Source organism: Otolemur garnettii, unplaced genomic scaffold, assembly GCF_000181295.1.
Source record: "Otolemur garnettii isolate 467f Iridium unplaced genomic scaffold, OtoGar3 scaffold00005, whole genome shotgun sequence".
NCBI classification, from domain to species: domain Eukaryota; kingdom Metazoa; phylum Chordata; class Mammalia; order Primates; family Galagidae; genus Otolemur; species Otolemur garnettii.
In genome coordinates this window covers 6,900,111-6,915,638 of record NW_003852400.1, presented here as the reverse complement: position 1 = coordinate 6,915,638, position 15,528 = coordinate 6,900,111, and the positions used below count along the sequence as shown (strand labels likewise).

Genomic DNA, 15,528 nt, shown 5'->3' with positions numbered 1-15,528 from the left:
ATGTTCTGGCAACTGCCTCCCATGAGGAAAGAATCATGTTCTGGCAACTGATTTCCATCTCACCAGGAATGGTCTGATGCATGCATATGTAATAATGAAAGTTGGTTGTTGAGACTTTGCTCCTTGAAGTCCTTTCCCTTCTAATGTGTACTTTCAGGAAACACAGTGAGTGGTCCGCGTGGGGGTGGTGTGCCTGCATGCACAAGTTACATAGTCTCTGGGCACACTTGCCAGTGTGAGGTCATATACTGAAAGGAGAAAGTGGTAGATTAGAGATCCGCTATAGAAATAGGCGCAGTCAGGTCCCAACCTTCCCACTTACCCGGCATGTGATTTCCAGTAAGTTATGTGGCCTCTCTGTGTGTCAGTCTCATTACCTTTAAAAAGGGGAGTAATTAGAATTCAAGATTGTATTTTATGAGGCCTTGCTGAGGAAAATTATTAACATATATATAGTATCTGGCCCAGAGTCAAGTACTCAGTATGTCAAGTCCCCTTCTAACTCCTCGCTCCTCTTCATGGTTTCACACCGTAATTCTATTTTGGTTTTCACAAATACCCGGAATCAATGTAGATGCCCACCCTCTCGTGGGGCATTTATGTCTTAGAGGAAAAGCAACGTGAAACTGCTACTAGTCAGGGTTGTTGGTCCTTACTCTCCCCACAGGTGAGGAACTCTCAATTTCAAACAGCCTGTTCTACAAAGATGATAGTTTTCTACTCAGTTGAGCTGGGCCGTGGTTGCTTGAAGCCACTCTGTGTCTGATATGTATGAGTTTCATCTCACCATGTGAATATGAATTTACTTCTGATTGATTTCCCCATCAGCCATCCTACATGGCTCTTTTGTAACTTCCATACACATCCTTGGGAGGCTTTCTCCTGGATCCCATCCCTTTAATCAGATCTGACTCTAAACAATGTGAACTCTGGTTTCTTCTGTATCAGTGAATTTTCCTCACGTTTATCCTGAGGGATGCAGGAACTTTGGAAAGCTTAGCCTTAGTTGATAGTCTTTTCTCCAAGACCATGCACTATAAATTTCACTTGTTGACCATTTATTTTAATGCATTGAACTTATTTGAAACTAACACAATAGACTCAAAAGCAAGTGCACCGTCTAGTTCTTTTAGCTGAATCATGCATAATGTCAATACGATAACATAACAAGAGCCATTGAGACTTCTGTGCTTGTCACAGAAATATGGATTGTGCACAGGCCAGCCCTGTGTGAAGCCAGGCCACGTGCTGGGTGAAGACACTGGACTATACTCACATAAGGTGGCCCTTAATCACCTGTTCTCTGTAGAGCCATACACGTGCTCTCCTAAAGGACTTTGCCCCACTGTCATCCTAATTTGAAATTTTCTTTTTTAGCCACATAAATAGAAGAACACAGTTTGAGAATCCTGTCCTGGAAGCAAAAAGGAAGCTACAGCAGCATAACATGCCCCACACCGAACTTGGAACAAAGCCCCTGCAGGCCCCAGGTTTCCGAGGTACGATGCCATTGGCAGCATGCGATGTTTCAGCGGGAAAACTGTCTGTCTGTGGCTTGGACCATTTAGAATAATTGGTTTGCTTTCCCCAAACCCTTCTATCAGCTTTAGCTGGGTGGTTGCATTCTCTCTAATCTAATGCCTTTAGCAATCACAGATGAAGTCAAAGCCTCAGGTGATACTTGTAGGAATTTATAGCAGGTGGCCAGGTGGAGATGAATGGGTTTTGACAGTACTACTGTAAACTGCAGAGAGTCCTAGAGACTCAAAAGTTTGTCCTCTAAAGACCAAGCACAGGAATGAGGCTTGCTCTCCTTTGTGACAGTAGACAGCTCCTCATCGACACTACCTAGGCCCAAATCCATGCGGCCCTTCGCTGCCCTGGGGAGGTCGCGCAGCGTGAGTGACTTGTCCTATTGTCAGCGCAACCCAGCAGGGAGGCCCTGGCTCATTGGTACGTCCCAGGGCTGTTTGCTGGACATGACTACACCTGGTAGCCACCTAGTGGGATGAGTTTCTGCACAAGCTTTTCACATCTGGTGGGGTTCTACTCACAAATAAAAGCACAAAGCAGCTTTGGCGTGGGGAGGCCTAAAAGTGCCTGCTGATAACTCTGGCACCACACACACAGCACAGCTGAGTGAATGTAAAGGTCTCCCGGCAAGCTTCTCTTCGATCATAAACATTATTTTATAAAAGAAGCGAAGGTGCAAAGGCTATATGACGTTTTTTATTTATATTTGTAAAAGCTCTATTTTCTAATTAGATATCACCTGAAATGTAACAAAAGTATCATACAAAAGATGCATACTTACCTGTTATGATGCACGATTTGGCTATTATGAATAGCAAATCTTATCACCTCAAACGTAACAAATTTTAAAAGTATGTAAAATTCTTATCTGCAATTGAATTTAAAGCAGATATTGAGAATAAGATATACAACAGATATGACTATTACCTTTCAAGCATTTAATATGCTTAGGAATATATTTATTACAGACAATTGCCAGAATAGCCTATTCTGTAACAAACTAGCAGGCCACCCTCTTTGAAGCGGTTTCCAATTCTATTCTGATTATTTAGGCATGTGATTTGAATGTTGCAAAATGTGTCACCTTTACATTCATAATTCTATATCGGGATACTGGCTTGCCTTTTGCTCATATTTTAGACTGTACTAAACACTATCGGGTCAATAGAAATGTATTTATTTGGTTATCTTTATGGCAACTCACGATACAGGGGCGTAAGCACACGTTAACTCAGTCCCACATCCAGGTGCTCTTTCTAAACAATCCGGACCTTTGAATATGTGAATATTCCACTGAGTCTCCATTTGTGATATCGCACATGCTTAAAGGTTGTGCTCCAGTGCTCTCGAAAACAAACAAAAAGTCCAATTTGCTTTTCTGCCCATGTCTCTTTAAGGTTTAGACAGAGCCCGGCTGCTCTGACGTACCTCCCATCTGGAAACTTTCATGATGCCCAGATGTGTCTGGATGATTTGGGTCCTTTGATCTCTGTATCTGAAGGACCTGGAAGCCTGTTGATACAGCCCCTTTACAAAAAGGCTAATTTAGCGACAGGAAATATTGGCAAAAAGTTTCTCGAAACTAGAGAGCTCTTTCTTCTTTCCCTGGATGCTTGGGACAGCTCTGCGTTTGCGGGAAGCTCTAGCACTACTGCTCCTGCAGTCGCCGCCCGCCCCCCCTGCTTGCACTGGCTACGTATGTAAGACCACCGGCTGTACCGGGGGTGCTGCTGCTCACAGGCTGGATTTCTCCTATCGGAGAACTTGCCTTAAACATGCTTTTTCTCTTTTAACTTATATTGGCCAATGTAGAAAAACCACTCTTCACCCGGGATGCATCCCAGTTGAAGGGAACATTCCTCAGCACCACCTTAAAAAAGAGCAACATGGGTTTCGGATTTACCATCATTGGTGGAGATGAGCCTGATGAGTTTCTGCAGGTGAAAAGCGTGATTCCAGACGGGCCTGCCGCACAGGATGGGAAGATGGAAACAGGTACGTTCCTTAAGGCTTGTAGAAAATTGTTTTGCTACATCTTTTTCCTACAGGCAAATATAAGGAGGTTTTTGTGTGCTTTTAATTTGAAAGTCCAAAGTCACTTTGCTTTACTTTAGGAAAACCATGCATTATGATTCCTCTATGTTTAAACTTATAAAGTTGAAGTAATTTAGAAACAACTTTAAATCATTTTTGCCTCATTTTTCAGACTGTCCCTTCTGTTTGCTGGATTCAGTGGATTCTTGAAATTGATACTTTGCTAATGTATCTCCAGAGTTCCTTCTTAGGGATATGATTAACATTTCATACTTTTCTAACTTGTATTCAGCCATTTTTATATATATATATATATATTTTTTTTTATTGAATGGTATCTACGTACATCAATGCACTTCTGGGGCACAGTGCGGGGTCCTCACACACAATCCGAAACACTTCCATCAAACTGGTCAACACAGCCTTCATGTCATTTTCCCAGTTATTATCTTAAAACATTCACACTCTCCTCCTAGAAAGATTCACCTGTACCCTTGTCAGCCATTAATATTTTTAATCTGTGTTAAGCTTATAATATTTTCACGCTAAATTGCCCAGGTTAGATATTTAATATTCATGCCCATCTCATTGAGAAAAAATTTTTAAATGGCATCAGTCTTTATATGCCCCCACACAATGTTTTTGGTATGTGGTGTCTTCTAGTCCTTACAAATTATTTTTATACGTGATGACTTGGGTGTCTATCCAAATTATAACTGAAATTTATTTCACATGGAAACATAGAGGCAAATGTGATGTTTAATGGTAAGAAAATATAAAATACGACAATGGCCAAGTAAAGAAAAAGCAATGAACTGGGTCTGATTTCACAGTCTCACTGAATTTTCCTACGTGGCCCATGACTTTGGATGAGTCCCATTGCTTACAAATATTAATTACCTCATCTGGAAAAAAAATGAAGAAATTAAATGTCATCTTGTATACTTAAAATGCTGATTCAAGAATTTCATGATGTCATTTTTTAAAATACCTTAGAAAATATGTTATAAAGTACAGTAATTATATCTCCAGAGAACCATTTCACCATATCACCATTTTCACATTTTTCACAACACTGGTAGAATTTATAATATCAGCTTTCTAAATTTGATGGGTTCTAGTAGATTCACAAATTAGAGAATTACTCTGGAGGAAAAGTTCTGCCCCTTTGATGACCATTCCACTGATGGTCTTGGGTTTTAAAGTGATTTGTGTCTAAAAAAACAATAGAAAATTAAAAATTTCACTTGACATTTTTAATTATAAAAATCACCAGAGCTATATTACTGTTTATTATCTAGTTCCTATAGAAATAACTTTTTCAGGTGACACCTGTAGCTCAGTTGGTAGGGCACCGGCCACATACACCGAGGCTGGAGGGTTCAAACCTAGATCGGGCCAGCTAAAACAACAATGACAACTACAACAACAGCAAAAAAATAACGTGGTGCAGGCACCTGTAGTCCCAGCTACTTGGGAGGCTGAAGTAAGAGAATCACTTAAGCCCAAGAGTTTGAGGTTTCTATGAACTGTGATGCCACAGCACTCTACCCAGGGCGACAGCTTGAGAGTCTGTCTCAAAAAAGAAAAGAAAAGAAAGAAATAACTTTTTCAAGGCACTCTTTTCTTTCTCAGTGCCTGTCTCTAGTGAGTAATAATGCACGTGATAGGTGTTAAATCTCTTTGAAAGTTGAGATGAAGTTTCAACATTAACTCATCACATTTTCCAAACACTACTGTTATAAAAATCATGTGTAAATAATGTTCTACAACAGCAAGTTCATTAGGATAAAAGACACTTATGGGATTAATATCATTTTAGCAGACAGGAAAGAATCCCCAAAGCTGTTAAACTCAATGAAATATTTGGCATATCCAATTCTTTTCATGATAAAAACCTAGCTACTTTTCTCAGATCCAACCCATTATTCAGTGTTTCAAAACTAGAAAAGGATTCTTCCCGTGTAAACTTAAAAGACAAAATAAAAATATTTGCACGGCACATCTTTTTCCTTTCTTACTCATTTTACTAGTTTGCCACACCCACACAGTCTTCAGTTAGCCTTCCTCAAAACAGAGTCAGAACTTTCTTTAGAATTTAGCAGATTTCCTTCACTTAAGGTAATCGTAAAGCAGATCTTGATAGAGAGAGAAGAACCAAGGATTTAATTCTATTCACCGTCTCCTATTTAGTCCTCTATTTATGCATTTGATAGATTCTTGTTGCACACCTCCCTTCCAAGGTACGGCAGTGCACCAGGGCTGCGAGGACAAATGCCATGAGCCTGGCTCTCAAGGAGTTACATCTCGGAGATGCCTCAGACACATAAACAAGTAATTGTGAGAAGATGGAAGGAGCCTATAATAACCCTGATGTTGGCACAAAGTCAGAGAATGGAAGGAATGATCCGTAGATTTTTTTTTTTTTTTAAGAGACAAGAGTCTTGGCAAGTTACCAAGGCTATACGGGAGCTCAACTCATGGCCTCAAGCAATCCTCCTGCCTCATCCTCCCAAGCAGCTGGGATTACAGGTGTGCACCATTGCACCAAGATAAGCAACAGAATTTTTTTAAATGTGTTATATAATTTTATTCAGCTCTTATAGGGATGACAATTTCTCTCATTGGAAAAGAGTTTAGTAAAGCAAAATAAATTTTTACTTACTAATTATTCAAAAAAATCTAAATGTATACTTCCAAGTATGAGATAATTTAAAATCAAATATAAACAAGTTTACGTGACATTCCATAAGTTACAATAGAGGGAGTGACTCTTTTGTTCCAATTCAGCAAATATTTCCGGAATGTGCCAGACTTTCTGCTAATTACTGGGGTTGCTAAAATGAAGAGACAAATGTTTCTATCTTCCAGAAGTTTACACTGTAGAAATGACTGACATGTTAACAGATATTTGTATCATTTCAATAATAAAAATATGTACTTAAGGAAAAGGGACCCAGTTCTGTTGTGATGGACTGAAGGAGACTTCAGGGAGAGGATGCCTGGCAGAGTTTTGAATGATCAATAAGAGTTTGCTAGGTGGACAAGTGAGGAAGGCCACGGGAATAGGCAACCGTGTACGCAAAGGCATGGTAGTAAAAAGTAACTAGAAAAACGTTTACATGCCATCACAGTGTGCATTAATATTTCACCTTCAGTATGGGCTTATGGTAAAATATAAAGTATGAAATAATAATCATAAGTGGTAAAGATTAATTATTTAAACTTGTAGCAAACATCCAAGAACTAATATGGTCATATATCCTCAAATATAAAATAATCTCACAAATGCCCAGACCTTTATCTAAATGTATTGTCACGTTACCTCTCAACCAATTTGGCATAGAGGTTTACTCTATGACAGATGTTTTGTTTACTTATGTATCCCTAAAACCTAATACAATGCTAGGCAAGCAGCAGGTGCTCAATAAATACTTGTGGGGTGGGTGGATTCTCTGATTAATAAAGAAGTGAAATTTGCATGGATTGAATTCCCCTCATAAGTTACAGTATAACCTGGCTAATGCTAATTGGGTGAGGTAGCTCACAACTGAAGCAAAAATAAACCAGCTAGTTTCTGGATGAAATTTTAAAAACAAATACATGTTAAAAACAAAAGTTCTTTTTTGTAATGACTATAAATGAAAATATTAACAAAAATAAGAGATGCTGCAGATATAAGGATAAATTATTGGTATTTTAAAAGTGAGCAGTCTCATTTGTCATTGGATAAGTATAAAAATATTTTAATCAACTTTTCTAGCTCTAGGTGATCTATAATTTAGGCAAAGAGATGTCAATAGTTTATGTGTACACAAGGACAAATTCACTGTACAAAAATTGACCTGGGGTTCTAGGCAAGAGAAACAAGGGTAAGGTGGGAAATTCTTTCTTTCTTAGGCAGGCAGGTAACTCCGGGGAGGGAATAAAGAACAGGAGAAAATGAGGGCCGTGTGCCTCTGGCTGTTTTTTTTGACAACTAATTGAGCAAATTCCCAGTGGTCCAATAATGCTCCAGAAGAAGGTTTCTCAGAAGAAATTACCACAGTGCCCAGAAACCCTCTGACTTCTGATTATTAAGTATTCCATACATTCCAGCAATCATCTGCAGACACCAGAGACCCTGAAAACATTCTTTAAAGTATTCTGAAAATCAAGTTTGATGTAACATGACTTACACAGAAGCCACAGGTCTGAAAGTTATTTATCTTACATCCTTTAGTTTAAAAGCTTCCCTCCTTGCACGATGTTTCATGTTTTTCCCCAGGCTAATTTCTGAAGCAAACCTTGTGGTTTTTAATATATACAAGAGGGAGGAAGCTGACCTATCTGTGAAGTGCTCTCATAGACAGAGGCTGATCACTCGCTGCCTATTCATTTTTATTTGACTTCTTTTCATATCTATTCATTTATTACTAAAAACATAAGAAAGTGTCCTGAAGATAAACACCCTAGCATTCTCTGGCCCCTGGCATGTCTCCATTTTAGCAGACAGAGGCCATCGCTCTTTGACTAGTTGCTATTTCTCTATCTGTGTTTCCGGACGTTGTCAGAACTACTGGAAACCTCTTTAAAAATACATATTCTGGTGCCTCCATATCTGATTCCAGACTTCTAGAAATTATGTTCAGGAATTTGCATTTATATACTTAAAAAAATTGTCAAAGCAGTATATGCACATGGTAAAACAAAAATGTATCAAGGTATTTAGAATGCACCTGTTCCTGCCCCAACCCCCCTTACCCTCCAGACCCATATCCCAGAGACACAGTCCATTAGTTCGTGCTCTTTTAGATGTTTCTTTTAGAAGTGACCTTTCCACTTCTAATGAACATGTTTATACAGTTATCTTGATTTAACAATTTAGACATGACCTGTTTTTACTTCGTTTTAGAGGTAAATGAAGCTTTAGCTCTCTTATATCCCATCTGCCATTCCATATCCTCCCAGTGGCATTTTACAACTAATTTTAGTGAAACTTGTACAGGTTTTGCATTATAGTGGCTTTGTGTAATTGCTCTCTGAGCCTAGAATGTACCAAGAATCCATTGTTTCCCTTAAACAGCTTTGTGGAGTTTTACGTCATCTTTCTTTATGGCAATGTCTTTGTTAAAATGATGCTATTCCTCCCCCCTTCCTGCCCCAGAAGTGCCACCATGTTGGGTATGGTGGAAGGTCTGCTTTTTCCTGGGCACTTTTTGTCTTCTGCCCCTCTCTACTAGCTTGGTTGTACAGCTCTCCCATGGGGACTTTTTGGTATATTTTTCCCAAACACAGGCCACAGTTATGCCTATCCAAATCCTCTTTTTTTTCTTTTATGTCCCCATTTTACTGGAGCACGGTGCCACATGTCTTATGATCCTAGAAGGTACGTGGGAGCACACATTTGTAGCAGTTTGAAGACTAGTCAAAGTTCACTTATAAAGCAGGAATGGACAGTCTCATCTGTACTCTGAGGATGTTTCTCTTTCCTTTTTGGAGATGCCCCCATTCTCTGACTTGGGCCTTGTAGTACGAGTTCTGCATGTATAGGATAGGAGTTCTGCATGTATAGGCTTAAAAGTGCTCAGATCAGAGTGATCTGAGAAAAAATCCAAGAATTACTGCTGGCCCTGAGTACTAAAAACAAAACTCACTGAACACAGCATACTGTCCCAGCCCTAAATCATTATTTAGCCATTATTAAAAAAAGGCAAGACAGAAGTGCAGTAAACAGAATGTGTTAAGAGGTCAATCATACAGTTAAAGATAGACTCCTTGTCTGGTAACCTTTACTCTCTCTTTGAAGCGTTCCACTGTCAGCCCAGAGTCCTTTCCAAGTGCTCTTTCTTGTGCCTGAGATTTCAATAAAAGCCAGTGAGTAACACTGGAGGGGGCTGCACCCTTGTCTCTGTGTGGAGGGCTTACTGATGTTGGCCTTCCCAGGTCCCTCAGTGCAGTAGCCAGTGGATTAAGTAGGTGTTATTATTTTGCATCAAGTCACACAGACATGCATGCAGGTAGGAGGCAGGGCACACCTTATGCATATTCGTATCAGATACTTCCTAATCCCCATCCCTCCTGGGTTTCTGTGAGGCAGCTGAGAGTCCTTCTTATCCATATTCTCCTCTCCTCCAAGAATACACAAGAACAGGAGTCAACAACTCTTTCAGTGAAGGGCCAAATATTAGTAAATATTTAGGTCAAATCTTTTGTTTAAAATAGTAATTATTAGGCTTCACAGGTCACATGATCTCTGTCATAACTATTCAGCTCTGCCATCATGAAAACAACCATAGACAACAATGGGTATGGCTATGTTCTAATAAAACTTTATTTACAGATACAGACAATAGCAGATTTTGCCTCACAGAGCTTAGTTTGCCAATTCATGCACTGGACTATACCTACACGTGTAATAATTTAACATGTCTTTACTGACATTTCACATTCTAGAATTCTCTTGAGCTGCCTTATCTTACAACAGCCCCTCTCAGGTTCTCTTCCTTGCTGTGGGTTTATTCATTTTACAGTCTTTGTTAAAGAATATAGATATGTGTGTTTGGTCTGTCTTCTTGAGCTAGAAATCTTAGAATCTGCATCATAAGCACAGTGAAGTATGGGAGCTGCCACATGCAGTGAGAGCAAGAGGACGCCTACCAATCTATCGTATGGCTTAGCAAACACTCTCCACCCTGTCCTCAACCCCTCTCAACTGAGCCTATGCTCTGAATTGCTTTGAGTGTTTATGACTACCCCTGGAACTAATTTTGAGGTAGAGTCTCTTACTTGATAGAAAAAAAACTAATTAATCTTACATTCAACTTTCATATCAGTTGCAGAAAGTAGCTTGTAGAAATCAGTCTAGGACAATGAACTATGAGCAATGTCTCACATGGGAGAGTTATAACACTGAGAATACCCTATCCCATAGATGCATTATTTGAAATCTCAGTTACCCATTGGCCCTCGGAGGACCAGAGAGAAGTCCCCTGAGGTCGGCGCGCTGTGTGGACAGGTGACGAGCCCACTCTGTGCAGCAGTTTCTGCCCCTCTGCCTCAGTCTGGCCATTCAGTGTTGATTGTCCCCTGGATTGTCCCAGGGGTTTCTCTCTTCATGCCCATCCCAATTTTCTGTGGCCCTTTTGAACCATTCTTAGCTCCTTAGCAGTTTCATAAAATTCCATAGTTGTTAATTAAACATTTCCTGAGGAAGAGCTGTTAAAAAGCCTAAGAAGTTACTTGAGAAAGTTTTCTTATGTTTTATTTTTGCACCACTTCATAATCAACTTATATGCAAAGTGGGCTTTCTTCTAAATTTTGACCACACACTACGATTGTCTCTCCCCGTGACTGATCTCGCTATCCACTGGCTGCCTTACAGAAACTTGTAGCAAATCAGTTTTTTAACATCACCCCCTTCCATAGCTAAGAGTTCCCATTCTGGCAATATAAACTATTTAGGTGCTTCTGTCAATTGCCAGAAGCAAATGAACTAATAAGGAAAATATAACTTCCCACTCTTAATGAAGCACCCGTTTAGTTTTCTTTTGCTTCATAACAAACCATGCCCAAGCTCGGTGATTTAAAACAATAACAGCTTGCTCATGACTCTGCAGTCCTTCAGGCTCACTTCAGGACCCTCGTGCTGCTGCACTCCTATGGGCTGGGATGTTCGGGGCAACTTTACTTATATAGTGAGTGATGCCCTGGTTGGGCTGGTTGGGACGTCTGAGATCTTGCCAGGCATCTCTCTCTCTCCACGTTGTCCCAACAACAGGGTAGCTGGACCTCTCACAGGACCCCAAGAAAGCAATAAGGAAAGCTGTCATGACCCTGAAAACCTAGCCTGAAACCCACTCAGCATGACCTCCACTCCATTCCACTGGTCAGAGCAAGTCACAGGTCAGCCCAGATTTAAAGAGAGGGAAACTAGGTTCTAGGTGTTGATGGGGCAATGGCAAAAGGGTTTTAGTGTTCTTTTACCTAGTGCAGTGTTCTTCCTTTGGCTACTTTGTTTCTGAGTTCCTTGAGTTTCTTCAAATTCCCCTAAGAATATTACCTTTCACTTTGATGGTCTGGTCGCTCTGCCTTCTCACAATCTTGCTGGTACAGAAGAGTTGATAATGTTTTTCCTTCTAGTTTGCTGCGGTGCTAGAGATAAATGATAGTGAATCATAATATCACATCCAGAAGTTACGAGCAATAAAATCACTAGGTCTCTAGCTTTATCTTTCTAATAAAAATAAAGGAGGTAGTTGTAGCAATTCAATTTTTAAAAAATATTTAATGCAGCCAAATATTCAGACTCAGATCCATGTTTCATAGTTTTCTAAATAATCTCTTAAAAGAATATCCTTTTGCCTGTTTAGAAATTTAGGAATTTTACATGCTACTAAAACATTTTAGTCTCTATAAAAGTTAGAATATAGAAATAAATTTCTAGCTAGTTGACCAAGACTAATACCTCAGTAGAGAAGAAATAAACTTTACTTTCTTAGACTGCCAATGTATTTACTCTTGACTCTTTCCAAACACACCTGACTTTCAAAAGCCTGCTCCATTTTGTTCAAACACTTACTATCCCCAGTGCTAGTGCTGTGTCGTTCACATCAATGTCAGGACATCTCACGGTGACGACAAGTGCCATAATGAACATTTTCTATCCACTGTTTTCCTTTTATGATAATATAGGTGATACAGATGCCAAGTGGACAAAGGACTTGATTTTTACTAGAAAACAAACACTTGAGAATATTTTTTAAAATGTTGTTGCAGCAATTCTTAATACTTCTTTATGCTTCATCTATAGCTCGTTTTGTTTTAAACAGAGGCCTCTATAAACCAAATGCTATCACAGTCCGTCTTTCTTCTCTTTTTGTCTTGCACAATTCTCCTTATTCTGTCTTCATTTAAAATCACTTTCTGGATAACTACACAAGTCTTATCCTAGGTTCTCATCTCTGCACCAAGATTAAGAACTTTACTACCGTCCTATCACCGATAATGCAAAGTTTGCTACATTCCTTTTCCCCCTCTAGTTTCAGTATTGGTTTCCATTTGGGTAAGTTATGCAGTACTAGAAGTATGATATTCATGACAATTTTGCCAGTTAAACTCATGGAAGTCAATACACTTTTAAGTTAACTTTTCTAAATATTATTTTTAAGTTATTCTGAATAAGAGCTTTATATTAATTTACAGTACAACTTCGCTGGGCCTCCCAGTAGCTAAAGGAAGACACAGGTGGGCATCTCTTAATAGCAGAACTCAGAACAGTGCTAGATGTTATACCACCAGGAGTGTTATATTAGAGCACCCTTACTGGGTATAAAGTTGGTGTTTTTAAAATCTGAAAGCTTTTTACTTAATGGAAACAGACTGGAAATTATGAGGTTAACCCCATAAGTATATTTTTATACTTACTCATTGGAGGAGGTAATTGGCTATGGATATATAGTTAAAGGTGTTTAGCTTAAGATAGACAAAACTATATGGGGAGGGGGGAGGGAGAAGGGAGGGGGGAATGGGTGGAGGGAGGGAGTTTGGAGGGATTACTTCTGAGGTTTACCTTATAGGGGTACAGGTGAATCTTTCTAAGAATAGAATGTGAATGTTTTAAAGCAATAACTGAGAAAATGACATGAAGGCTGTGTTGATCAGTTGATGGAAGTATTTCAGATTGCATGTGAAAACTCCACACTGTACCCCAGAAGTGCATTAATGTACATAGTTACCATTCAATAAAAAAAAAAAAAGATAGACAAAACTGGGCAGCGCCTATGGCTCAAAGGAGTAGGGCGTCAGCCCCATATGCCAGAGGTAGCAGGTTCAAGCCCAGCCCCAACCAAAAACTGCAAAAAAAAAAAAGACAGAAAAAAACTGAAACTGAAGGTGTATGTATTACCTAAATGCATTTTACAAGTTCTTATCATTTTAACATCATTAGGCTTAGTTTACTACCAGGTATATGACAAATATTCAATGCATTAATTAATCAAGTAAATGAATTTATCTGTGCAGCACTGACATAGATTGCTATGGAAGCATGAGATATGTTGTAATAATCATAGATTCCTTTTAGAGAATTATTTAAAGCTTGACTTAGTCTAGTTTATCTAAACATCTCATTAGATGAGTTATTATATCCTAAGTGCTTCAAATATGGCACATGAAATCCTCCAAAAATGGTAGCCATTATTAATATCTGTAAGACTGTGTTCCAATCAATTTAAGGAAGCTATAGTATTCTAGGAGTGACAGATAAGTGAAAAGATCTGTGAACTTTTAAGATGTTCACCTTTTAGACCCTGGAAATGAAGTGATTTTGCTTTGAGCTTTTTGGACCCTGGAAATGAAGTGATTTTGCTTTGAGCTTTTAAAGACAACTCCTGCTTCTCTAAAATGATTAAGTCATTTTAGATTTGATGGAGGTATTGGAAAATTTTCAGAATTCTGGTGCCATGTTGGCAGATTGGCAGCTGAAATAGGAACATTCCACCTCTTTTGTGAGCATATACCACTGAAAATTGAGCGAGGTTTTCATTTAGGTATGCCATAGGATGTTAATTTCTATTTGCTTGACATATTTTAGAGAAATCAATAACTTTATTTTCATTTATTTAATAGTGATCCCTCAGTTTTTGATATGATAACCCATTCTAAAACTAAAAGCATTAATGCTGAATCATAACGAACAAAAAGAAAAGTTTAAAAAGGTTAAGATAGTTGGAAAATGCATGAGGCAAGGTAAACATTTCTGTTCAAAGAAATAATACAGAAATGAATACCCTGAATTAAATACCTCTATAGGGTGTTGGTGCACATGCAGTCTGCAGAGACGTCCTGTGGGCTTGTTGGTGTTCACTGTGTAGACCTACGCATAGGCTTCTGTGTACCATAGATACGTGCAACATGAGTGAGCAGCAAAGTCCAGAAACATCCCTTTCACTCTCTTCAGCTAAGTCCTAGACCTTAGTTCACAATTGTGACTGTCTAAGCATTCTCAATGAGTAGACTTCACTGAAGTCAAGAGAAGATAAATGACCACGCAGACCTTTGTTTATAAGGGTAATTCTGCTGGTTTTTGCAAGCTGCCAGTGAAATTAGAAATGGAGTACGCTAGAGTCTGCAAATATCAAAATGGCTGCAGCTGCAGAAACATTATTCCTGTATTCCTGTATCCAGTGTAATTAATGTGCCTCTCCCATGTGCCAGCTGAGGATTTGCATGAACTGACAAGAGCACACATCGTGAATCTTGAGTGTCATCATCTAATTTACTACTTTGTTGGGAAACCCAACTCTGTAAGGTGAATTTTTCATTTATTGGTGAGAACTATTGTTAGAAAGGAGAAAATTGCCCCGTGCGTATGAGATACTGACAAAAGAAGGGGGGATTTTGTTTTGTGAAGCCCAGATTAATAACCTAGAACTGTCCTTCTTCATATCGTCACCTGTATATTCTTTCTATCTTTGTTTTAAAGTGTGGGGTCCTGACATTTTCAGTTGTCTGACATCTGTGTTGTTTTTCTTTCTCATCTGACTAGAGGGCAACAATAAGAATACTGATATATTTTTATCCTGTGTCCTCCTGAGAGAATGAAAATAGTTGGCATTAAGAAAAATTTAGATGGGCACATCTCCAAATTTAATATGAAATATTAAACATAATTTTAAGTGTGATGATAGGTAAATTATGTAGCAACATTGGCATGTTTTCAGCTGTCTTTCATAGACTTGTATAAGATGATCCTGGCTTGGGACATGAAGTCTTTGAAGTGTTAAAGTAATGAGGTTACAGTAAGGGGGGGGGTGTACTAGAGGTAAGAGGATCAAGAGCTGGAGTTACAAGCATCCATCCTGCATGCAGGGAACATTCCTGGAAAACAAGACGCCAGGATTTTCTGGTCACTGACATTTGCCCACAGGCTACATCCGCAGTGACAGGTGTAATCTCAGAATTTACAAAGTAGAACCTCAA

At 39.0% G+C, this 15,528-nt stretch overlaps 1 protein-coding gene across 1 annotated transcript in view; it reads left to right on the top strand.

Annotated features, from left to right (window-relative positions):
* Nucleotides 1-15,528, top strand: part of MAGI2 (membrane associated guanylate kinase, WW and PDZ domain containing 2) — a 1,396,484-nt gene that overhangs the window by 1,100,109 nt on the left and 280,847 nt on the right. Inside the window, exons 8-9 of the mRNA XM_003782805.2 lie at nt 1,378-1,499; nt 3,346-3,528. Of these exons, the coding sequence (XP_003782853.1) occupies nt 1,378-1,499; nt 3,346-3,528 (305 nt within the window). The remainder of the gene's footprint in view (nt 1-1,377; nt 1,500-3,345; nt 3,529-15,528) is intronic.